Here is a 27369-nt window from a genome sequence, read left to right as displayed (position 1 = left end):
TGTTTAACAGCCTTGTGAATACTTGAATTATTTGCAAAAATAAGAAGCTGTTGGAAACTTCCAGGATAAATAAGAAATAAGAAATTTGCATTTACATGCCTTGTAAAAAGTGTTAACATAAGTAATAAGATTCCATTTTGTAATGAGAATGGATCATGAATAGAACAAAATATTGTTTATTCATTGTTTTCATAAATTGTAGTTCTCTGATAATAGTATTAAGACTGAAAATGGAGATTGTGTCAAAGAGACAACACCCGACCAAATAGCAGAAAACTGCTCAAGGCCAACAATGGGTCTTTTTCCAAGAAATCATGTAAATGAACATTTTCTTTTGTTTTACAGTTAAATGCCATACAGAATCATGGACAAGAGATTGTAAACAAAAAACATTTTGAAGCTCCCCGTGTTGCCAAGGTGATTGAAGAAGTCACATTACGGAGGGAGAATATCAAACAACAATGTGCTGGTCGCCATAGAAACCTGGATGATGCTATGTTATATGCACAGTTCAACCGAGATGTTGTAGAGGTATGCATTGAAATTCACAGAAAATATTTTTTCTTCACTACCAGCATGGAGATACATTAAAGTGTGTTAACTTGTAACAATATTTGTTATAGTCATCTTAGTTTACAAGTTAAAGGGCGAGGATATTGTGTGGTGATTTAATGTCTAAAATGTTACATATATTGTACTCATGTAGCTCTGTCATTTGAGATGTTTATCATGGGGACTGAATACATTTGTTGTTTTAAAATCTGTAAAACATGAATAGCTCAGAAAATAGATTGCTTGTTTTCAGTATAGAAAAATCTGAAATTTAATTTTCAATTATTTTATTTTTTTCAGACTGAAGGATGGATTGATGACAAATTAAAGGTTGCTTATGAAGATAACTTCACAGATGTCACAGACTTAGAATCCAAGATGAGAAAACTGCAGAAACATCAAGCTTTCGAGGCTGAATGTGTGGCTAACACGGACAAAATAGAACAAATCAAACAGGTATTGATACATGTATGATATTCTCCAGTGATAGGTTTTGGGGAATTTTGGACAGACATAATATGATTTTCAGTATTTTTTCAAAATTTTAATTAAAGATTTCTTTTTATTAGATAAAAATTTAAAATTAAAAAATTTAAAATTTAGAGAGAGCATTATTCTATCCCAAATTTATTTTTAAAATTTAAAAATTAGGGGGAGCATTATTCTATCCCAAATTTATTTTTAAAATTTAAAAATTAGGGGGAGCATTATTCTATCCCAAATTTATTCCTTTTAATAGTGATGTTATCATTTATGCATGTTAAAATGAACATTGCATATACTGTCCATTCTGATAAAAAAAATAATTGATGATGTTTGAGTTACCTATGTATTTGTTTTATTTTGAAAAGATTTTCAAATGTTTACTCAATTATTGTTAGAAATGATATCTATTAGATTTCAAAGTCTTCTTATTTACTTTCTTTTTTAAAAATTTACAGCAAGGTGATGTGTTGAATGCAAAAAAATACAAGCCAGATGAAGTTCGTCAATCACTTCAGAGGCTGATGTCCAAGTGGAACGAATTATTAAAGGCATCTAATGATAGAGGAAAAGGTCTAGTAGAGGCTAAAGATATCTTGGAGTTTAATGAACAAGTGGACAAAGTGGAAATGTGGATCAGGGAAAAAGTGAGTAGAATGAACAAGTATTAGCTTTCCCAATAAGAGTGTTCAGCTTCCTCTTTTGATTAATGTATATATGGAATACATGACAAACAGTTAAAAGTACAGTAAGGTCCAAAGTTTCTCAGGCTAGACTTAAAGGGACTAAAAAATTATTCAAAAAGTATTGTAAAAAGTATGAAATGAATAAGAAACAGATGTACTCGGGCTACTTATTCATGTATGGTGACGGCTATGTACAGATAAATTTAAATTGTAGAAACAGAAGGTTTAACAGCACAAAACTAATTGTTAGAGCCTGAGATGCTTATGATTATGGCCTTAAAAACAGTTCTTCATGTTGAGTAAATTTTGGACAATATTATTGTTTCTATGGGTTGGATTAAAACACTGACATGGAACATCTTTTCATTTCAGGACTCATTGGTAAATGCAGGAGATTTAGGACGTGACTATGAACATTGTTGTGAACTTCAGAAGAAAGCCAATGACCAGGAATCTGCTGTGAGTTGATTATTCCATTATATTCAAAGGGATTTCAAGATTGGTCCATTTTCTAATATTGCAGTGAATTTGACAGAATCTTTCATCTTATGTATATATTGCTTTTTTTAAACTAATGCTCAGTCAGCTTTAATCAGAGTCTTCCTTGTGTTTTTTTTATTATGACAGATTGCAAAGTTGTTTAGAGCTTTTTTTAGCTTTCAAACTAGATATGTAGTGTGTTTGTATATTTCAGTCTAATTTGATTTGCATGAGTGATCCTTATTCCTTTGTTGTGTAGTTGTGTATTTATTTTCACATTTTTGCAGATTAATTTGATTGTTTGAATTTCAGGATTCACTGAGTGTAAGATTTGTTTTTCTAGTAGAACATTTTTTTTCTGTAATTTTTTTCACCCTGTTCCTTTGTTTTCCTAGCTTGTAGAACTAGCTTTTTAATGATTGATTTTCAGTAGACTTGTATGGGTTTCAAATTTATTGTTAAATACTTTGAAGTTAACCATCATAGTTTTAGGAGTTAAAACTGACTGTGGATTTATTTATGAGTATAAATTTTGATAAATTGAAAAATGTCGTTCAGCCTTACATGTTCAAAATGACCGTCAAGCATGGCTATGCAATTGCTGCAAGATCTCAACCTTTCACCCATATAGATATTTTCTCACTCTTACTTCACCTCCCTTTCTTTATATACTTTTTATTGAAATTGATGACTTAATACTAAATTTAAAATTTCCAGCACAAAGAAAACATGTTTAAAAATAAAAGGATCTCTGGAAACAATTGTCTAATGAGTTTCTTATTATGATTTAGCCATAAGAGAGATTTATATAATGTTATATTTCAAAAAAAATTATGTCTCTTTCATACAAACCAAATATTATGCATTGCCGCTTTCATTCCATATTGTTATGTACTTGCATGTTGCATGAAACGTATCCATTTTTCTTGTGCTGCTTCACCATGTGACTTGTCTATGATAATGTCTTTAAAATGGTGGGAAATAATGTCAAAATACATGCAGTAGGTTGTTTGTGAGGTATTTTGATAAATGAAATACAAAAGAAGATATGGAATAAAAAAAAAAAAAAAAATTAAACAGATATTTTGACATTGTAAATGATAAAACTGGTCAGATTGAATTAGAAATTGCAGTTTATAGTAAGAATGTTAATTGGTCTGTACATTTCCATGTTTAAATAGGAGTAGGGGGACAGAAGCTGCATTGAAAGATGTCTACAATCCATAAACTAGGAAATGATCTGCCGTCAGTTATTTCTTATCTTGAATAAATATTATATGATTAAAGTTTGTAAATGTACAGATGTGAAAATTATTTGGCAATCAATCCAATCTGTAATTCAGAATTCAGTTATTTATAAGAAAAAGTGGACAAACTTTTCTGAAAAATATTTAGTTGACACTCATTTTAGTACATTTTTGTACTGTGATTTTTTTTCTCTTGAAATACTATGAACAATGAATTTATTTGTGAAGTGTTAAATTTTTACAGGGAATAACAGTGGACAATGGTAGAATAAAATTCATCAGTGATTTAGCAGATAAACTGATTTCTCAAGGAAGAACTGACACAGGAATAGTGAAAGAAAGAAGGGATGCCATGAATATAAAGTAATTGTTGCAAATATTTATTGTAAAATAAAAAGACATATTTAACAAAAATAGCTTGGTTTTTTGCATTGATTTTTTTTCTTCACTCTTTAAATTGGATGCTCATTATTCAGACCATGCAAAATCTTTATTTAAATCTATTAAATTTTTCAAAAAATTGGCATCTTTTAGTATGTTAAAATTCTCCAAAGAAGACTCTGCTGTTACATTGATGAAAATAAAGGTTGTTTCATGTGAATTTATCATGTATTTTATTAACATTCACTACTGGAGATTTTTACCATTTGTCAGTGCTACATAAGTCAAAAGTTAATAGAAAAATAAGGAGAAGTGATTGCCAATGAGACAACTATCCAACAAAGATAAAAAAAAAAGTGGATGTAAACAATTAAAGCCAACTGTTCAGCCTTCAACAATGAGAAAAACTTGCACTGATAGCTGGCTATAAAAGGCTATAGAAAGGATGTGTCATGAGAAACAATTATGTATTAGATTAAAAATATCATGTTGTCTTTGTCTGATGAAAAGGCACATACCACTAATTACATGTCTATGTATTGTCTGACAATAAAACAGATTTTGTTTTCTACTTTGTAGATGGAAAGCAATACAAGGTGAACTTGAGCAGTATAAGAAAGATCTGTCTGGTGCTTTAGAAATCCATGCATTTAATAGAGATGTTGATGATATAAATGATCGTATGAATGAGAAGGCTGTCTTACTCTCTAATGAAGATTTAGGGAAAGATTTACCCAGTGTGGAGGCCTTGCAACGTAAACAGGAAGAGACGGAGAGAGATATGTCTGCTTTACAAAACCAGTTAGAGGTATGATTCATTACGATTCAAATAAAAGTTGATAGTATTTAAGGTGGTACCTAACACCTGAACTAAAATTAATTTGGCTCGTTTAATTTTCCTAAAATTTTGACAAAGTATTTACTTTGACCCTTTGACAAAAATATAAAAAAATCAAAAAAATTGAACCAAGCGTTTAATCAGAAAAATTGCACTGGTTATATAGCAGTTTGACAAACACTCATTTTGAGAAGCTTAATACTCCGTTAAGAACACAATGTCATTAAAATGTTCTGCTGATTTTACAGAGTTATCTTCTTGTAGTGTTAGGTACCACCTTAAGTATGTTTTTGCTAAAAAAAAATTGTTTTCCTATTGTTTTATTCATTAATTTCACACATGTGATAGTTTTATTCCTGACTTTTCTTTTTTTTTGTTACACAACCTATGTGTTGATGTGACCTAACTTTCTAAGGAAAGAATTCAAGAAAAACGCATAAAATAAGGCAACAAAACTTGACTTCATACAGGCATTGAATAATGTTCAGTTTAACTAGTTGTTTAATTTTTATCTCCCTTTTCCGGAACAGATGTCCTAAAAGTAAAACTAAAAAAAAAATTAACAGTCTTTTTTTTCTCCTTTATAGAAATTAGAATCATCAGCAGGCAGATTGTGTAAGAAATACCCAGAGAAAGCTGAGTCTATTAAAACTAAACAGAAAGAGGCTGATGAAAACTGGGAAAAACTGGAAGATTTGTCTGACAAAAGGTTAGTTAGACCTTTTATATATCATGAGATCTGATGAAAACTAGGAAAAACTGGAAGATTTGTCTGACAAAAGGTTAGTTAGACCTTTTATATATCATGAGATTTGATGAAAACTGGGAAAAACTGGAAGATTTGTCTGACAAAAGGTTAGTTAGACCTTTTATATATCATGAGATCTGATGAAAACTGGGAAAAACTGGAAGATTTGTCTGACAAAAGGTTAGTTAGACCTTTTATATATCATGAGATCTGATGAAAACTGGGAAAAACTGGAAGATTTGTCTGACAAAAGGTTAGTTAGACCTTTTATATATCATGAGATCTGATGAAAACTGGGAAAAACTGGAAGATTTGTCTGACAAAAGGTTAGTTAGACCTTTTATATATCATGAGATCTGATGAAAACTGGGAAAAACTGGAAGATTTGTCAGACAAAAGGTTAGTTAGACCTTTTATATATCATGAGATCTGATGAAAACTGGGAAAAACTGGAAGATTTGTCTGACAAAAGGTTAGTTAGACCTTTTATATATCATGAGGTCTATAAAAAAAAAAAAGGTAAAAGGTGCATAGCTTAATCTTAAGAATATAATTATGCATTCTCAAAAAATGTTTATTGCGAGGTTTATTTACGGCAAAAATTTAACCAATGGCAAATCTATTATGAATAGGGCAAGCTGAAACCTGTGTGGAGATGAAGTAAGGGCGAATTATGGAATTGATATTCTTGCTCATTATTTTCAGATTATAATATTTGTAAAAGTTAATGTCAGTCCAAAAATACTGGATATATGAATAAGTTTGCTTTATAAATGTACAAAGTTGCTATAGATTTTGAATATCACAACATAACTATTACTTTTCTTTTAACAGAAAAGCTATGTTATCCAAGTCTTATGAACTCCAGAAATTCTTACATGATAGCAAGGAGCTGGTATGTATTGTTATAACTTGAAATATGCCTTTAATCAAACTTTTCATTATGAAAGCAATATCAACTTTGTTTACTACCTATTATAGCTTTAGCACTAATATAACTCAAGCCTATCAAATAATTGAATAGATACTTAAATGTAACAGAATCTATTGTCACCTCAAAATAATGTACAAGAAGTCTAGGAATTTTCATGATAAAGATAACATCAATTTCAAAGAATATTTCAAATACCATTCCTGTTGTAATATAATAGTATTAATGAATGGGTGTTTTTATAATGGTCCTGTTATATGTCCAAGGTCTGTAATAATGGTTGAGGAAGTCTGTAATGGCCCGAGGCAGTGCCGAGGGCTATTACAGACATCCGAGGCCATTATTACTGACCGAGGACATATAACAGGGCCATTATAAAAACACCCATTTCTTAATACATTTATTAACCAACTGAACAAAAGTGTATGTGTTGCTGCTAACTTGATGTACTGTCTTACTCTTTTAATGACAGTTTAGTTTGAACAAAATAATTTGTACTTCACCATAATAAAGCTTTAAATATACCAAATATTCAAGATATTAAGTTGAAAGAGATATGTGTTAAAAACAGGATGAACAGTGATCCCTTTATATGGTTCTTTAATGTTGGTTGCTGGTTACTAAATTAAATAAAATACAAAAAGGTATTATACTCTTTACAACTTAGTTTTATTAACTTTATTAAAAACCCTAACACGGCTAAATACAGACAAACTGGGCATTAATACAGGGCCATTACAGAAAAACAGGGCCATTACAGAAAAAACAGGGCCATTACAGAAAAACAGGGCCATTACAGAAAAAAACATGGCCATTACAGAAAAACAGGGCCATTACAGAAAAAAACAGGGCCATTACAGAAAAACAGGGCCATTACAGAAAATATGTAATTTTTAATAAACAGTCACTTTTGGCAATAATGCACTTAGTTGGTTAATAAATTATTTTTATATTAAAGGTCTCCTGGTCAAATAACATGGTCAGTGCAATGAATTCTGGGGAGTTGGCTAAGGATGTACCTGAGGCTGAGATCTTCTTACAACTTCATCATGAAAGAAAGGTAAATATTATTCTATTGCCAGTTATCATTCTATAGACCAATATTTAAGGTGGTACCTAACACTACAGGAAGATAACTCTGTAAAATCAGCTAAACGTTTTAATTACGTTGTGTTGTTAATGGAATATTAAGCTTCTCAATGATCAAAATTAAAGTTTGTCAAACTGCTATATAACCAGTGTAATTTTTCTGATAAAATGGTTGGTTCAAATTTTTTGAAATTTATATTTTTGTCAAAGGGTAAAAGTTAATACCTTGTCAAAATTTTATGAAAATTAAACGGGCCAAATTAATTTTAGTGAAGGTGTTGGGTACCACCTTAAGGACTAGTTTTACAGTCCATTTGCATATTATCTCTGAGTTAGTTGGTCACTGCTAGATGAAAAATATTTCTTTTAAAAGAATTTTACACTTTCAATAGGGTCTCAATACACAAATCTGCATACTCATTGTATAAATAGAGAATATCATATGGCGTTTTCAATATCGCATCCGTATCAACCCGAGACACCAATATAATCCCAAGAGCTCTGCTCGATTGATTATATTGGTTGAGGGTTGATACGGTGTGTGATATTGAAAAAGCCTTATCATATACACTTTATTATATACATATACCTCAAGTAGATGTGACATGATGTCATACAGATAAGGAGGTTTGAAATGACGCCATACAGATTATAGGTTTGACATGACGTCATACAGATAAGGGTTTTGATAAAGCCTTTGCAACAGTGACTGCAATCGATGACATGACGTCATACATATTAAAGGTGTGATAAAGCTTTTGCAAGCGTGCTGATATAGATATCATCACGGGTGGCTGATACAGCACGCTTGCCATTGATAGTATTATACATACAATTTATCTGTATTTACTACTAAGTATATAATAAACTGTTCTAATTATTTCAAGCAATGACTTGCAAGGCTCTTACTCTATTTTTTATAATAGACTAAATGAAGCTATTTTTCAATGTCAACTTGGTTAAAACAAATTCCAAGCAGACGTCAGTGTATCTATAATACATAAATGTACATCCATTATTATACACATTTTTAGGCTGAAATAGACGGTAGGAAACCAGTTTTTGCTGCAGTAAGAGAACATGGAAATAGATTGGTCAGTGAGAAACATTATGCTGCAGCTGATATACAGAAAGCTATAGGACAGTTAGATAAAGCCAAACTATCACTGAATGGAGCTTGGGATAAACGAAATAACCTACTTACACAGTGTCATGATCTTCAGGTAGGATAAAACTTTTAACTGTTTTACTTGTATAATTTAAATTTCATCTGAAAATTTCTTTCTTGGTAATATGTAACCATGTTTACATAGCAGTATACCACATTTACATTAAGTCCTGTCATTCCAATTATCATCACAACAGACTTTTTCAACCTATATATCTAATCCTTAAAAAAGAAGACATACAAAGAAAAACCGACACCAAACAACACAGGGTATTTGTATACAGATAGACTGACTTGATACATTTATATATAAAAAAAGGTTGGGTTAAACCAGATTTACCTGCACACATAACTCTTCTTTTGCATATCTAGAAGATAGGATTTAAAAGAAAACTTAAATAAGGATTAAAACTAATATATTCTACTTGTAGATGTTTAAAGAGACCTCAGAACAGACAGAGATATGGATAGCTTCTAAAGAAGCCTTCTTAGCCAATGAAGATCTTGGGGTAAGTAACTATTTACACTACAATAAAAGAAAATGTGCAATGGTCGTTTTCATGTTCATGTTTGACAGTTACTGTTTTTTATGGAACAGATTAATTGAAAGTCATGATTCAAATTTTTTTACCCAGAAGTTAGTTGCATGAAAATTACTTTCAAATATATAGATATGGTTTTTTTAGACTGAATGTTTGCACCTGTCCTAAGTCAGGAATCTGATGTACAGTAGTTGTCGTTTGTTTATGTAATTTATACGTATTTCTCATTTCTCTTTTTTTATATAGATTAGACCGTTGGTTTTCCTGTTTGAATGGTTTTACTTTAGTAATTTTGGAGCCCTTTATAGCTTGTTGTTTGGTGTGAGACAAGGCTCCGTGTTGAAGGCCGTACATTGATCTATAATGGTTTACTTTTAAAAATTGTTATTTTGATGGAGAGTTGTCTCATTTGCACTCACACCACAGCTTCCTATATCTATGAATAAGAATTTATATGATATATAATAACACATTCAAATGAGATCTGCAGCAGTATTTTATGTTGTTTTAAAATCTGGTTCTATTAGAAATATTCAAGTGGGCACTCTTAGTGACTTATCTCAATATTTGTGTACTGTCTGAAAATGTAAAGAAACTTAAAGATCACCATCTTATTGTTTTCAGAACACATTGTACAGTGTAGAAGCTCTCATCAAGAAACATGATGGCTTTGAGAAGATGACCATGGCTCAAGTTGACAAAGTGGACGACATGAAGCAGTTTGCTGATAATTTAGTAGAGCAACAACATTATGCTGTCAATGAGATTACAGATCGTTGTCGGGCAGTACTGGATAGATACAAACGTCTGCTGGACAGCATGGCTGCAAGGAAGAAAAAGTTGGAAGACTCCAAGAATTATCAATTATTCCTTAGACATTTATATGAAGTAAGAATTTTCACATTTTTTACAAAAAGTGGAAACTATGATCTTACATTATTTCAAGAGGCAGAACTAGAAATTTTTTCGAAAAGGACACATACTGAGAGAAAGCTATTAAAAGTTGTTTTTTCATTCTTTTTTTATAATAAAACTTCATGTAAATGAAAGGAGATATAGATTAATCTTTGATTGAAATGCATTCATAAAAAAATATTTCACCACTTTGTCTTTAGTTATTTATTTCATAAATGAAAAATATATCGCACTATTCAAAAGATGAATGTGAATCTTGTGTATTTTCATACGGTTGCAATCTGAATGCTTATTCCTTTGAAACGTTTAAATTTATATTGAAATTTGTATGATAATTTTCAGTATATAATGTTTCAAATTTAAATTTTCTAGGTATCAAACTGGATCAATGAGAAACTACAGATAGCTTTAGATGAGTCTTACAGAGATCCTACCAACCTTCAGGCCAAGATACAGAAACATGTAGCTTTTGATGCTGAGGTGTCGGCCAACAGAAACAGGGTGGATTCTGTTAAAGATGTAAGCTTTTAATTACTTACATGTATATGCAGAGTTAAAAACTAAAAGTTGTGATTAACTGAGAATTTAGATTTATTGTAAGTTCTTCCGTGAATATAGTGCACACCATCCTTGAATGATTCTCATGTATAGGCTTGCCTAGTACTAATTACAGGCATGAGCAATTTAAGGTTAAGGTTTTGAGAATAGTTAGAATTATTTATCTGTATTTTTAATGTAATGATCCTTTACTGTAATTTTTCATGAAATGAAAAACCAGACTTCATGAAAAAAATACAGCAACCTGTCATGATGGAAAAAAACTTGTTACCACATGGTGTTGCAACGAAAGACATTTCAGAGAAATTGGGATGTTATCTGTAAACATTATCTGATCTTCATTTCATTTATTTTATAGGAGGGACAAGGACTGACAGAAGAGAAACATTATGCCTCTGATGATATCAAGAAACGTTTAGAGGAGTTAGAACTTAGCTGGCAGGCCTTGATAGCAGCAAGTGCTGAGAAAAAAGATAGATTACAAGATGCTTACAGAGTAAGTGTTTCGTGACAGATCTTATGAAGTTTATTAAATAAAATATGACTTCGTCACCTGAAAGATATTATATTTTAATATTATAAGTCATTGTTCAAATATCTCTTGATGAAAATAAATTTGAAATTGCATAAATATTTTTCATAATTTAGGCTTTCTGGCTAATCAAATATTATTCTTTGTAGGCATTGATGTTCAACAGAGTGATTGATGATCTAATGGTATGGATGGACGAGGTTGAAAACCAGCTGTCCTCCGAAGATCATGGCAAAGATTTAACATCGGTTAATTATCTTCTAAAGAAACACCAGGTATGACTTCTTTTAATTTCTGAAAGTAAGTCTTATAAACTAACAATCTCTAGAAATCTTGCCTCCTTGCAGTTTCAGTGTTTATTAAGTCTTATAAACTAACAATCTCTAGAAATCTTGCCTCCTTGCAGTTTCAGTGTTTATTAAGTCTTATAAACTAACAGTCTCTAGAAATCTTTCCTCCTTGCAGTTTCAGTGTTTATTAAGTCTTATAAACTAACAATCTCTAGAAATCTTGCCTCCTTGCAGTTTCAGTGTTTATTAAGAGCAAACCGTAAGAAAGAGTGGTGAATAAATACATAGCAAAACTTCTTCTAGTCTGTTTCCATTATCATTTTTAGCCATGTCGTTGTCAGTTTGTTTTAGATTTATGACTGTCCCTTTGGTAACTTTCGTCCCTCTTTTACATCCATTTAGCCAGTTTATGAAAAATTCTGCAATAAAATCTTGTAGTATTTGTAATTTGTATACCTACTTTAGAAAAGATAGTCTGAAATAAGATTAATCAGGTTTCTTATAGATAGTTGTTATAATCAGATCTAATACTAGGTTTTGAAAAACTAGAAGAATAATGCTTTTTTAAAAATTCTTACATACATATACTTTTTGACACATTGCCTGTTTCCATTCTCAATTTTACTTTTTCTTGAACAGATGTTAGAACAAGATATCACAAATCACAAAGAGAAAGTAATGGACATCAAAGATGCTGCCCAGGTCTTCAAAGACACTAAACATTTCATGAATAAAGAATTACAAGCAAGAGCTAAGGAAACTTCAGATAGGTAAGATATAGAAATTTTTTTTTTTATAAATGTAAATCTTGAAGGATGGAATGAATTCAATACACGATATGAAATGTTTTAAATTTAAATTTCATTATCCATTTTTATAAAAAAAAAAAAAAAACAACACCAAACTATGCAGGCATTACCTCAAGCAGAATTTTGTATTGACTTCCCAATGAAAGAATTTGATATGACCATATTTGGAAAATATTGTGGAAATTTTTTGATCTATTTATATCTAGGTATTCCTCCCTGATAGAACCAAGTAAGATCAGGAGAGATAATTTAGAGGATGCTCAGCTAATGTACCAGTACTACCGAGATATAGAGGATGAGCTATCATGGATACAAGAGAAAAAACCAGTAGCAGCCTCTACAGAACTTGGCAGTTCACTAGTCGCTGTACAAAATCTTATGAAAAAACATCAGGTATGGTAATGAGTGACGCTTTTAGGATAAGGTTGTAATAGGGCTCTTCACGGTTAGTTCGGCCATATTGGATAGGGGCAGATTTTCTTAATGGAGGTAAAAATAGTGTGAAAAATACAGGAAAACATCATTAAAACAGAGCATGCATAGGATTTCCCATACTTTCATACTATTTCCACCTCTTTCTAGAAAATCTGCCCTCTATCCAATATGGCCGAACTAACGGTTAAGAGCCCTATTATAAATAAAAAATCATATTGTTTGATGATTTAAATCTAGTGATAAAAGAAGTAATATTTTCAAAAGTGCACCCAAAATATTTTGAAAGAATGTCTGATACATCAGATATTTGTCCAATGGTTTGACATTATTTCATCTTAGTGCAAGAAAAATGAGTTATCCAGAATGCTTTAGATTCTGAAACTGTAATTGAATAGTGAGTTTCTTAGCAGTATATTTTTATACATTGTTACAACTGAAATAGTTCAGATTTTTCAATCCTCATTTAGACGATGGAATCTGAAATAGTTGCCCATGAACCATTGATAGACTATGTTGCTACATCAGCAGAGAGGATGGTCAAAGCAAAACATTTTGCTTCAGAAGACATTGAACAAAGACTTCAAGAACTCCACACACAACTACAAGAACTGAAGAAATTAGCATCAGTCAGAAAGAAGAAACTTCAAGAATCTGTTGAAGCTCAAAAGGTAAGTTTTAGAATATTTGCATATATTGTATTCCCTTTTTACAATGAATTCATTTCATAACAAAATAATAATTTTTGAAAGTTTACACACTGAATCTACCATAAAAACAACAAATATTAAAAGAAGGAGATGTGGTATGATCGCCATTAAGACAACTATCCACCATAGACAAAAAGGCAACAATGTAAAAAATAGATATATTTTTTTAAATTTTCAATCCTTTTGTTTATTTCATTAAATCATTAAATAGATTTCCAGTTTTTCATTTCCTTCAGAACTATTTTTTACTACATTGTTATATGTCCTGATTTTAATACCAGTATGTATTTTGGGTATCTACTTGAATCATTTGGCATTGTTTATTGTCTATATCTGTATTTATACTTCTGTGATTACAGTTTTACACAGAAGTATCAGAAGCTGATATGTGGATGGAAGAGAAGATGCCAGTACTAAATAGTCTTGATTATGGTAAAGATGAAGAGGCTGTACAGGTATATATTTTTTTTTATCCATTTGAACATATGGGTGCAAAGAACTATAAGTAACACTTCTTTCATGTACAGATTCCTTGATTTTTCCATGTATTGGATTTGAAGTTTAATTTTGAAGTATGTATATTTTTTGGTATATTTTGACAATTCAAGATGAAAAGACCAATCATACTAAATGACTGTATAATCATCAAACTCAAGATTCAACTTACTGACCCAATGACACATTTGGTCTGCAGAGAACCTTAAAACATGGAGTACATTGTTTCTTCTTTTTACCTTGCATGAAAAATCTGACAAATAACATTTTCCTTGTCACATAGCACACAACATAAGTATCTTAAGCAGAAGACTTCATGGAGACACTTGCCAAGACAGAATTCTACAGAAGATGTAGTTGTTTGGTTGGTGGGGCAGGGGCTTGATTGACAATAGTTGAAGCTAAAATTAGCTGATCTAAAAAAGTTACGATTTCATTATTAAATTTACATGTAACTACATTTTGAGAATTCTTCCTAAGGCGATAGAATCTGACTGAATTAAATCAAAGTTTCAATTCAAAGACTTCCACTTTTTAAATGGTAAAGGATCACCTACAAGTTCTTCTGTAATTTTTATTTTACTAATTTGGACTATTTTGATTGACATGTATGTTTTTTTGTCTTTTTAGGTTTACATAAAGAAGTTGGATACTTTAGAGAGAGATATAGAAAACTACAACAACAATATTGCAGAACTGGGTTCATTACAAAGGTCACTTGTAGAAAAAGGTCACTACGACAGTGAAAATATCAAGAAACAGCATGTAGGTTTAAATTCAATGGAAAATAATTTTAAAATATATTGACTAAATTTATTAAACTTCATATTAAAACAGATTTTTGATAATCTTTATTTCGAAAACATTTTTTTCTTTTTTTCTAAGGTACATATGTTATGACAATTTCAATTAAAAAATGAAAACCACACATTATTAATCTCATGCATCTGAAGCTCTTTTCTTGATTTCTCTTTATCAGGAAAGTCACACATATGAATATTTGAAAGCCAAAGAAGCAAAACAGTTGTAGAGCTAAATAATCAAAAGGACATAGAAAACTAGTCAATCCATCTATTTATTCTAAGGTCAACTTTGCCTGTCAGAGGAATTTGAAACCTTAGTTTCTTAAAAATTTGTAAATGGACAAATTTGAAAAAGGTCTATTAAGTTACCATTAAACTGAATCTATTTGAATGACAATAAAAAAAAAATAACAAACAAGAAAATCAGTTAATTGTAAGCATTACTGAATTAAATTTTCTGAACTGTCATATTTATTTTAGGAATCAGTAGTCACAAAGTACAGTCATATTCAGGAATTAACTGTTCAGAGACGATCTATGTTAAATGATACAAAGAAACTTTATGAATATTATCGTGAAGTAGGGGAAGTAACTACATGGATTTCTGAACATATTGTGACAGCTAGTTCTGAAGATTATGGACAGGATCTGGAACACGTTGAAGTAAGTAGCTAAGAATTACCCTACAGTGCTATAGAGATATTCTTGTTTATGCAGGATAGGAATATTATATATCGATAGTGATCATTTTTACTTCCTGAAGTAGAAAAATGGTTCTGACTTGAATTTTACCATTAAAATTAAGTAGTTAGTTGTCTACATTTTAGTTACTGTAAACCAACTATTTTTTTGTTAAATTTCTAGTGGAGAAAAATAATTTGGATATATAAATTGTTGCAAATATGTTAAACATGGATTTTCTTTTGTATAAATACATTAATAAGATTAAAAAACTGGGGAAATAAATTTGCACAAATTAGGCTGAACAGGGCTAAATGCAAAATTAACTATCCTCTAAAATAATTTGGTTTACAGTTTATGGGTGGATTAAAATCAGCACTTGAATTCTTTCAGTTAGGATTATCATAGAGTGATAGTCACTTATTCTTGTGGTATTAAAGTTGAACAAAATTGATAGACAGATTTATCTAGCAACCAATTGCAATTAGAAGTATAATTTACCATATGAATGCTGTACATGTACAACAGCTATGTATAGAAGAAATATCAGCTTAAGATGTAATTTCGACAGTGAAAACTCAAGTAAAGTTTGTATTGGATATATTTTATCGTTTAATGGTTCTCTTAAAAGTAAAATCACACAAATACTGAACTCCAAGGAAAATTCAAAAAGGAAAGTCCACAATCAAATGACAAAATCAAAAGTTCAAACACATCAAACGAATGGATAACAACTGTCATATTCCTAACTTGGTACAGGCATTTTCTTATGTAGAAAATGGTTGATTGAACCTGGTTTTATAGCTAGTTAAACCTCTCACTTGTATGACAGTATAAAATTTACCTGATTATTATACATCACCTATTTACAGATTTTACAGCAGAAGTTTGAAGATTTCATGCATGACGTGAACAGTAATGAATTCAGAGTTGTTAATGTAACTACTATGGCCACACAGATGATTGAAGTCAAACATTATGAATCAGATGGTATCAGTAAAAAGTCAGAGGAAGTCAAACAAATGTGGACAGAACTTCATGATATAGCAAAAGCAAGACAAGAGGTTAGGTGTACATTTTATATGCCGGAACACAATTTTCTAATTTCTGCCATTACATGAACTTTTTTCTGTTTATATTTCTATTGAAGTCAAATATTTAAAGGATTTGAATGTTTTCTGATGTCGTTAAGTCAGTTTGTGCAAAATTAAAGGTTAGTTAAAGTACAGTCTGTGAATGAAATTAATGCTCTGCCAAATTTTAGAATTGTAAGTAGTTTCAACTTTCTTCAAGTTTTGCAGTTAGAAGGTATCTTTAGAATATACTAAACAACCATATTTTAAAGTTATTTTTTGTAACCTTTTCAGGCCCTTGAAGCTGCTAAACAGGTACATATGTATGGTAGAGATGCAGATGACACGTTAGATTGGATACAAGAAAAGGAAGGAATCATAGCTAGTGAAGATTTTGGTCATGATTTAGAAAGTGTCAGGGCCTTGATTAGTAGACATGAAGGATTAGAGGTTAGTTGAGCTTGATAATGATGATGTTAAATTGAATAATAAAATATAGGCAAAAACACACCATGATTACATTTAAAGCCATACATCTGTTTAACAATTTCTTTTCTTGGGATCAATTTATTTATCCAGATCTGTTTGAATAAATAAAGGTCCTTAAAACAAAATTGCTTGGTGAATCAAATTATTTCTTATAAATGTTAAATATACAAGATTTAGATAAAACTTAAAAGTGAAAGGTATTATTGCAAGTAGTTTACTTATATGGTTGTATATATTCTTTTTATTTGCAACTCAAATTTTTCTTAAGACTATGGACAGTTAAGTTGTCTTCTGACATCATAGTTTTTAAAGGGTTGTTAGCTAAACATCCAATCGCAAATATTTTATTCCTGACAATTTTTTTCCAGAGAGATCTAGCTGCCATTAGTGTTCAGGTAGAAGACATCACAAAGGAAGCTGAACGATTAATGTCTTCCTTCCCTGATGCTCAGGAACATATAGCTACCAAACATGAGGAGATGGTGAAAGCTTGGAATAACTTGGTAGAACAAGCTACACAGAGGAAGGAAAAACTTCAACAAGCCGATCAGTTACAGATATATTTCAATGATTATAGAGAGTTAACGTAAGTCTATGCATCCATTGTTGATGTGGTCATAAGTGTTTCTCCTTATTCATATAGATTAGACCATTAGTTTTCCCATTTGAATGGTTTTACACTAGTCATTTTGGGCCCCTTTATAGCTTGCTGTTCAGTGTGTGCCAAGGCCATGTGTTTAAGACTTTAACCTATAATGGTTGACCTTTACAAGTTGTGACTTGGATTGTCTCATTGGCACTCGTACCACATCTTCTTATATCTATAAGATATTTTTCTTAACCCTTTACTCCATGGAAAATATTTTTTAACATACTTGCATAGGATTTTTTCAATAAAAAAAATCCTCAGGTTTAAAGTATTAAAATGCATTGTTAAAACGAATATTTCATCAATGAAATTCCAATCAGATATTCTCATGAATAACTTGTTTATATTAGATACAACTTTTATTAAGTCTTATTCTCATTTGTCTTAGGCAAGACGTTTTAACTGAGGCACTACACAGGCGTCAAAAGGCGTCATTATGGAGTATAGGGGTTGGCGTCAAAAAGCGTCATTATGGAGGAAAGGGTTCATGTAGATATTCTTAGTTATGATGAATGAATAACAAATTATGGGAAAGTGATAGAAATTTGAGAAAAAAATCTTTCTGTTTGAGGGCATTTTTAAAAGGAAGGGAAAAATTGGTGAAAGACGGAGAATTTTTTCATTCATTGTACATTGATTTAAGCAAATGAATAAACTTTTTGGATTACTAAGAGCTTCACAGATATATTGAAAATAGCATGAAATTTTTGAAAATTAATGTCACATTAATTAATCTTAAAATATCATATTTAGGGCATGGATAAATGAAATGATAGCTATGATCAATGCAGAGGAAGTTCCAAAAGATTTACCAGGAGCTGAAGCTCTGGTAACTAGAAGTAAAGAGCACAAGGCAGAAATTGACAGCAGAAAGGATCCAGTTGACAAATTCTTACATATGGGTCAAATGATGATCCAGAACGGCCATTTCTTGTCAGAAGAGGTCAGTATGAAATGTGTTTAGTATTTAAGAGATAACTGTATTGTATTTGAAGCTTTAAGGACATCCATCGGTAGTTTTACTGTCGTAAAATTAGTTTACCTGACGACGCGTAGCGGAGACAGGTAAACGGATATTTGCGACAGTAAAACTACCGATGGACTTCTGCAAAGCTTCAAATACAATACAGTTATCTCTATTCTAATGCAAAACAACTTCATAATTAAATTTCAATCATTATTTCAGTGTAAAATCTTCACTATAGAAAATTCCGCGGAAAGATGTTATCTTTTTTGGTCCCTACACTAGGTGACGTCATAGGTATGCTTCCGGTGTCAAACTTAAACACCGGGCGTTTTCTGGCTTCTGTGCCGCTTTAAAATGTAATAAAATTTGATAAAAAGAAGATTTTTAGGTGCAACATGCGAGTTTTTTGGCTTATTATTGTAGAAATTACATGTCAATACATTCAGCAATTCAAAATGGTGGCTTCCTTAGTTACCGACAAGGAGATAGAGAATTTATGCTTACTGTCATCCAATCAGAACCATTGATACAAAATAATTGCATTAGAATTTGGAATGTTTTGTTTTAAAAAAAATAACAAAATTACTTTATATTATTTTTATATAACAGTCATAAGGTATAAATGGGTGGGTTTTTGTGAGTAAATGATAAAATAATTTAATGTCTTTGGTTTGAAAACTTTTCTTTAGTTTTCACAGGAATTTAGGTTTGAAAATGAGCTGTGAAAATATATTTAAAAAAATGTTTTCAGTTAAACAAACTGAAGTTTTCTACAGTTTAAACACTTTGGTGAATTTTATAGTTATTTTAGGATTCCAGTTTGAGCTCTAGTTCAAGGTGAGCTCAGTAAGAAGTTCAGAAATATATTTTTAAATGTTTGTATTTGTAGATCCAAGAAAAAGTGAATGATTTAAATGATGCCTGGAATACTCTTCATTCAACATATGAGACCTACAGAGTATTGTGTGAACATATCCTTGAGGCACAGGTTTGTTGATTATTCATATTTATAGTGATGTTGATAGTTGTTTTTTGTGGTTATTTTCTATAAGGGAGATAATCATTTTGAAATTTCAATCAATCTGACATTATTTAGAATAAAAGTGTACTGAAAATTGATTTTATCAATATGTAAAAATGAAGATTTAGGGTATAGTTTTTTGAGATAACAGCCTATTTTTGTCTCACCTTGACGGAGTCAAAAAGCGAGACATAGGTATGCTGTTTCCGGTGTCGCGTCAACAATGTATTAGTTTGTAATTAGGTCTAGTTTATGGTGAACCACAAGTGGTAGGTCAATGATCTTTGGTAGGTAGTTGTGCAAGCATTGGCATATCTAATTTCCATGGAAAAAATTTGACTCTGCCCCCTTAGTCATGGTCTATTGACTTTGAAAAAAATTCTGAGTTATCATGTATCAGTTTGTGATTAGGTCAATTCAAGTGGAACCATTACATGCATTAGTGGTAGGCCAATGTTAATTGGTATTCAGTTGTATAAGCATTGGCACATCTCATATCCATGGAGAATATTTGGCCTCACCGCTCAGTCACAGTCTAATGACTTTGAAACTTATCTTAGTTTACATGTATTAGTTTGTGATTAGATCAGTTTAAGATGAACTGGTAATGTTAAGTCAATGATATTTGGTAGGCAAATTTTATTGGCATTTGCAAGTATTGTTTCCATGGAGAACATATAGCCCCACCCCCTCTTATTGACCTTGAAACTTGTTTTTTTTCTTTAATAGTTTACTAGTTAATTTTTGTATATAGATTTGGGAACGACTTATGATAAGTCAATGGTCATGATGGTATTTGGTGTGGAGATTGTTTAGCCATGTAACTCGGTCATGGTTCATTGACTTTGAATATTTTCATAACTTGTGTAAGATGTGTTAAAGTATTGCTATTTTGATTTCATCATTTGCAGAATCAAAATTACAAAAAAGTGATAACAGTTTATTATAAATAAAGAAACAAAAAGAAAGATTAAATCAGTTCAATGGCAATATTTGTGTGGTATAAATCTAATATGATAGATTGCATACAAAAATGTGAGAAAGGACTGTTTTACTTGAACTATATTTGCAGTAATAGACATTGAAGACCTATTGGTAACCTCCTGCTGTTGTCTGTTATATGGTCGCGTTGTTGTTTCTTTGACACATTCCCCATTTCCATTCTCAATTTTATGAATATGCTATGTGTATTTTTAGCAACTGAAACATGAGATGGAATCTCTGGAAGCCTGGATAAACATTCGAGAACCAGGTATGAAGGAGAAACAGTTTGGAGAAAGTATCCCAGGGGTAGAGGAACTACTGAGGAGGCAGGATGATTTTGAGAAAACTGTTGACGCTCAGGATGATAAATTTAAATCTATTATTCGTAGAACTGAGGTAGGTGAACAAAAGATTTTAATTGAAATTTTTAGATATTTATCTTTGAAATTTCATTTGTTTGATGAAAGAAATTTTGAAATATTTATATGTGAAATATCACTTTTGACTTATTAGATAGAAGTAAAGAATCTTCTATGATTTTTAGCAAATTTTCAAATGGGGGGGAGGGGGGGGGATGGGGTTGTGTTATAATTAATTGTATAAAGATCTAGATTTATTATATTAAATATCCAGATGTTCAGTTGAATGGATATTACTTTATTTCCCAAGCTATATTGCCATTCCGAATAAATTTGTTTAAGTTGAATATGTAAGTTACACAATGAAATTTATTATTTCAGCTTGAACAGTCTTTGTTAGACCAAAAAGAACTACAAAAACAGAAAGAAAAGGCAACGAAAGAAATTGAAAGACTAGAAGAAATTAGAAAACGAGAGCAACAGAGAATTCTTGAGGTTTGTTTAGTTTGTACTATTTTGATAAGTTTTAGGCATATTTCTTAAGATGTACATTTAGCCTTATATGAAGGAAATTTGTAAAGTCACCTAACCTTAATATAGATATCATTAATATTAGTTTCCAAATACATGTATCACTTCAACCGTTTTAACAACCACTTCCATTCATGTCAAATATTTCAATATCTTTAGATCCTTGCATCCTACCCTTTAGAATTATAGCTTACCCTATACTCTTTGGTTTTTTGATAATATTCAAATGCTTTTAAGATGTGCAGATTTGGCTCCATAGTTGAAATGTTTTGCTTCAATGTGATATTTACCCAAAATGTTACAACACCAGTGCCTGCTCACTGCTTTTACAAAGCGTTAGGGAGTCCGCAAATTTGAAGCTTTATATTGTAGTGACATATGTAGATGAGAATCCCCAAATCTAGCTGATCTATGCACAGCTTTAAATCTAGGTGCTAATAGAGTGCACCTTCATATTTTTCCTAGGTGCCAATAGAGTGCACCTACATATTTTTTCTAGGTGCCAATAGAGTGCACCTACATTTTTCCTAGGTGCCAATAGAGTGCACCTACATTTTTCCTAGGTGCCAATAGAGTGTACCTACATATTTTTACTTAGGTGCTAATAGAGTGCACCTGCATATTTGCTAACATGAAAATTTTTGTTTTACAGATTCAGAGATCAGTATGTTCGATTTCATTGCTTATATAGAGTTATTTTTTTGTTTGCTAGTGCCACTGCTTTTTAAACCTCTATCATCACATCACCATTTTGTTTGTCTTATGATTCATGTGTTCATTGTTTAGAAGTGTTTCCCTTTTATGTTTAGTAGAAATGTTATTAGACTAAGCAAAATTGTGTCTCTTGTGTGAATGCTAAATTTTGTTGTATTATTTCTGAATGAAAATATAACTGATATATTGTTTTATACTAGCATTTTTAATGATTGTTTACTTATTGCATGTTTGAACTAGAGAGATAGTGTTTCTTTAATCTAAATCAAATAGTTTAAAGCTTATGTTTGACATAATTTATAAACCAAGGAAGATTTTATATATTTTGAAGTATTCCTTTGTATTTTAGTTGAAAGTTACATTTATCTAAAGAAATTTCTAATTGGTTTACAATGCAGTAGCCCATTTCTTAAAAAATAAGAAAAAAAATTAAGTGCATAGATTGTTGCACATTTGTGACAAACCAGTCCATTTTCGGATCAATTTTCTTGCTAGATTTATTTTGAGTAAACATCCAAATTAATCTATTTCTGTTGTTGTTTGTTAATTTAGTTTTTGTAATTTTAATTTTGCATGATGTATTATCTTGTTAGACACAATTTTGTTTAGTTCTATTATTCACTGATGTCTGTTAGACACTTCCTTTTAATGGTATTGTACAATTAAAATGTAGATAATATTTTATCAGGACGGAGAGGTGAAGGCTAAATTAAATCTTTATGCCATATAGTAATCAAAAGGAGTAGAATAGAAACATACATTTGGTATATGTTTTTGAATACAATCAGATATGCATAATAGTTAGAGAGTTCTTGAAGGAAATATATATCTTTGTTAACCTTGAACATTGCCTGAGAACATGTTGAGTAAGAGAGAGATGTTTTTAACTGGGACATAGATCCATCAAGATAATTTCATTTTACTGTGGATTCATGTATTTTTTTCTTGGATACAGTATTTTTTTGATTTACCAAATATAAAAAGAAGATGTGGTTTGATTGCCAATGAGACAACTATCCACAAAAGACCAAAATGACACAGACATTAACAACTATAGGTCACCGTACGAAGTCTACATATAGGTGTATAATTTCTTTTCCTTTGTTGATAATTTGAATTTATGGTTTATCTTAACTGAATCAAAATCCATAGAAATTGTTATCCCAGGAATAATGACGAATCCACAGTATTCATTGATATGAAATGCTTACTGTACCACATTACTAAGATGAACAGTTTGCTTTGAAGCAGATCTAAAATTATGGGCTTACTTAATTGATTTAAATCATATCATGAGCCATTATGGCAAAGGCTTTTTATCTGTGAAACTGTTACTTGCAGAGATTCATTGTTCTAAGATCGTTGCAGAATCCATTTTAAAAGTAACTGCATGAAAGTCAAAATTGCTCAAATTAAACAAACAAACCTCTGTTTATATGACTTCTGCATGAAAAACTTTGAAAATCAACAGCAATCAGTTTCTAAAAATAGCTTATGTAACAAATCTGAATAGAATCTCTGCAAGAAAATAAGTTATAAAAATGTGTGCAATAAAGTTTACTTATGTAATCAGTTTATCATATCTGCAGCCATTCTTGTGTGTCTTTACCCTGCGGTTAACAGGGAAAATATCATATGCAATGCTTCTTGGAGTTCTTTCTCTCTTTCAAGAAAACAGGTGCCTTTAATCAATGCTTAGTTCAGACTTGCAAAGGAACTATAAAGAATCTAATAATATAATTCTTTTGAGTGTCATCAAAGAATGATCATACAGTACTTAATAAATTTTTGTAGACTTTATAAACAGACAAGAAAAGAGTTCATTAGACTTGGAGTACAAACAAGTTTTCAGTAACGAGAGGAAATTTGGAATACAAACAAGTTTTCAGTAAAAAGAGGAAATAATTTTTACATTAACCAATTTGAAGAAACAAACAGTAGCAAGTTATCACTTATCAAATATCTCTACCATTTGTAATGACATATGAAAACAGACTTGATACATTACTGCAGCGGCCGGCTTTCTTATAGTACATATGTAGACTAATCTAACTTCCCTGTTATTTATATTGGAAATTTTTAAACCTCATTTGTGTTGGTTTTTTTTTAAACAGGAGAGAAATAGAGAAGAAGAACAAAGGAAAGCAAGGGAAGTTTTGTTACGGAAACAAAAAGGAACAACTGATTCTTCTGAAAGTGATGACGATAAGTATGCATCGGGTTAATATTTTGATAATAGTTCTTTGTAATATTTGTGCTAAATCACCACTTACTGGCTTTGAAACAGCTAAAAGAAGTACATCTAATAGAGTTATAAATATCTCTTTATGAATAAGATAGTGTATGAGTGCCAATGAGACAACTCTCCATCCAATCCTCAATGTATAAAAGGTTATCAAATATAGGTCAAAGCACAGCCTTCAACAGAGAGCCTTGGCTCACACAGAACAGCAAGCTTTGTAGGACCCAACAATAACTAGTGTAAAACAATTCAAACAAGAAAACCAACTGTCTGATCTATATATATAATGAGACACAAGAAAACACCTTTGAACCATACCAACAAACGACAACCACTGAACAACGGGCATGCTATGCATATTTGAAAATTGTAACTGTGAATATATACTGAAAATCTGAAATTTTATTTTTTTTCATTTTCAATGCATCTTATTTATCCACTCCTTTCTTCTTACAGGGACGACAAATTAGATGTTAGTACTGTGAAAAATTTGATTGGACGATCTCATAGTATCAAATCAAATAAAAAGGATGATAAGAGAATTGAAATAAGACGTGCAATTAGTTTTAAAAATCCTGCAGGGGATGGAACAACTTCTCCCCCACCCCTAGTTCTTCAGAAAGCGTTAGGTTTCAAAGAGGGCGAAGGAGTTATTGTTCCTGATGAGGAAGACCAGGAATTTTCAGCACCTCATCTTCCAGAAGCTCCGCCTCCTGAAAGTTGGACACATGTTGAAGTTGAATCTGCCGGTACAAACTTAACTAAAAAGGAGAAATTATCTCCCCCTGTTAGTCCTAAGTCTAATAAACATGTTGAATCTCTTAAAGACGAATCTAAAGAAAAGAAAAAACGGACTCCTAGTTTTAATATTAGAAGAAGAACAAGAAGTTTCAAGGATAAATTTAAATTACCGGAAAATTTACCTCAAGCACAATATGAGGGTATGTTGGACAGAAAGCAAGAACATCAAAGTGGTGGTAAACGTGCTGCAATACGATCATGGAAGAATCTTTATACAGCAGTTTTCGGTCAAGTCATGGCCTTCTTCAAAGATCGAGAAGGTATGTGAAGTTCTGTTTTAGTCCTTGTAAGCAAATTTTTTTATGCTGAATGTAAATTTTGGCCTGTTATTTTATGTTAGATTACCAGTAGCAATAGAAAAAACATGATCTTCTTCCACAAACCTCTTACTATTGGAGGGTCTGGGTAATATACTGTTTTTGTATGTTGTTAGTAGCAATTGGTTTGAGACATTCTTTCAATCTAACTATAAGAGTTGCCAGTTGCAATTGAAAAAATTTAAAGCAGTTATACATGATGAAAATCATACTATCTTTGAAAGTGAACAGAGTTTTATACTCTAAGGAAAGTTATAGAAAAACATACATATAAGTTATTCAAACAAAAATAAAGGGGAGGCAATGAAACATCATGACTACACATTCATACATCTTCCAATGCAAAAATGTTAAGATATTTGTGTATAATATTATCAACACTCATATTTCATAAATATATGAACAATATCTACTTTTTTAAAAGCTTACTTAGAGAAAACACCAGTAGCACCATGTCTGTTCTTACATGAAGCATTTTGTGAAGCTGCCATGGATTATACGAAAAAGAAAAATGTCTTCCGTCTTCGTCTTAAAGATGGATCAGAATTTTTGTTTGAAGCCGGCAACCATGAAGAGATGAATGCATGGATTGCCTTAATCTGCCACCAAGCAGGTATATCTGGCTAAATATATATGCATGATTTATATATACCACACTCCGGCTAACATTTCACATTACAATAATAATCTAAAAACATTACCACTGATCACAACTGTAATGCCAGAAATTTATTACGAGTAAGGATGAGTATCTTGAAATTTCATGCTGTTTAGGCTATCATGACATCATTTCAAATTGTATATGTCACATCGAGGTCTATTAAAGGTAGCCTTTAATCACCTGTAGATTTTACACTAAAAAACTGCCTCTCTTAACCATGACAAAAAAGTTTGTTGTTAAATACACATAAAAAAAAATGGATTTCAACAGTAAAGGTTAACTTTTAAAAGATCTTGTTCAATGAAAAATAAATTTTCTTTATATAAATCATAAAATCAAAAAATCAATTTTTACTTGACCAATGAAAATGAATAAATCAACGAAAATGACCTGAAATGACTCCTAACAATAACATTTCTTCGTCAATAGCTGGCATTATAGTTGTACAGGTTGAATACTTACAATGTAGATTTAAAATAATTTCTCAACCAAATCATGTTTATACATTCTGAGAGGTTCCCTTTCTTAAATGTTTAACTTACATTAATATTTTTACTACCTAACATACATACATGATGATTTCCCAACGTTGAATGATTGGCTTTTGAAGTTCACAATCTGTTATAACCTGGAAATGTTTGTTAATATAATAATTCTGGAGTCTAACCTCGTTCTGTCAAAAGTTTTGAATTATGAAATTTTTCAGTTTTATTTGTAATTTTATTTGCCTGACATATTTTGATTTTTCTGCTAGGCAAATGCATTTGTTCTTGTTTGTGAATAATTGTATAAAGAGAAAAATTAAACCTTGGAACTTAAGATTTTTCTGAAAGTAATTTTAGACTAAATGGTATCATACCCAATTTCATGAGGTTTGACTATTAATTCCATGTATAGTTCAATATATATATGTCCTTAGTTTAAATTTATATGCATGATTTGTGATAGTATTTGAATGATATAATTAGTTTGTCGTTATTAAGCATACTTGCTGAGAATATTGCTTGTGCTTTTTGAATGTTTTACGATTTTTTGCATGTATATTTAGCATATGATTGTACATTATAATATTGCGTTGATTTCAGCTGATACCCCAGTACATGCAGACTTTTTTAGTACGACAGATGAGGATAGCGGAGGTGACCAATAGTTGTTTTAACACTTTTTTGCTTCACTTACGATTGTTTGATC

The 27369-nt window shown here is 31.0% G+C and overlaps 1 protein-coding gene across 1 annotated transcript in view; it reads left to right on the top strand.

Moving 5' to 3' along the window:
• The window catches only part of LOC143069187 (spectrin beta chain, non-erythrocytic 5-like), a 108236-nt gene that overhangs the window by 73369 nt on the left and 7498 nt on the right, over positions 1–27369 (top strand). The window contains exons 52-84 of the mRNA XM_076243693.1: positions 346–531; positions 853–1008; positions 1494–1682; positions 2094–2180; positions 3693–3811; positions 4409–4637; positions 5255–5376; positions 6250–6310; positions 7305–7406; positions 8470–8658; positions 9035–9112; positions 9770–10033; positions 10433–10579; positions 10977–11114; positions 11300–11425; positions 12080–12210; positions 12456–12642; positions 13152–13352; positions 13751–13846; positions 14517–14651; positions 15170–15352; positions 16243–16434; positions 16738–16893; positions 17301–17518; positions 18335–18524; positions 19438–19536; positions 20767–20949; positions 21294–21407; positions 22096–22107; positions 24272–24366; positions 24856–25460; positions 25942–26130; positions 27264–27317. Of these exons, the coding sequence (XP_076099808.1) occupies positions 346–531; positions 853–1008; positions 1494–1682; positions 2094–2180; positions 3693–3811; positions 4409–4637; positions 5255–5376; positions 6250–6310; positions 7305–7406; positions 8470–8658; positions 9035–9112; positions 9770–10033; positions 10433–10579; positions 10977–11114; positions 11300–11425; positions 12080–12210; positions 12456–12642; positions 13152–13352; positions 13751–13846; positions 14517–14651; positions 15170–15352; positions 16243–16434; positions 16738–16893; positions 17301–17518; positions 18335–18524; positions 19438–19536; positions 20767–20949; positions 21294–21407; positions 22096–22107; positions 24272–24366; positions 24856–25460; positions 25942–26130; positions 27264–27317 (5233 nt within the window). The remainder of the gene's footprint in view (positions 1–345; positions 532–852; positions 1009–1493; positions 1683–2093; positions 2181–3692; positions 3812–4408; positions 4638–5254; positions 5377–6249; positions 6311–7304; positions 7407–8469; positions 8659–9034; positions 9113–9769; positions 10034–10432; positions 10580–10976; positions 11115–11299; positions 11426–12079; positions 12211–12455; positions 12643–13151; positions 13353–13750; positions 13847–14516; positions 14652–15169; positions 15353–16242; positions 16435–16737; positions 16894–17300; positions 17519–18334; positions 18525–19437; positions 19537–20766; positions 20950–21293; positions 21408–22095; positions 22108–24271; positions 24367–24855; positions 25461–25941; positions 26131–27263; positions 27318–27369) is intronic.

Source organism: Mytilus galloprovincialis, chromosome 3 (genome assembly GCF_965363235.1).
Source record: "Mytilus galloprovincialis chromosome 3, xbMytGall1.hap1.1, whole genome shotgun sequence".
Classification (NCBI taxonomy): domain Eukaryota; kingdom Metazoa; phylum Mollusca; class Bivalvia; order Mytilida; family Mytilidae; genus Mytilus; species Mytilus galloprovincialis.
Note: the sequence above shows the minus strand (reverse complement) of the source record. Positions and strands in the feature narration are given on the sequence as shown.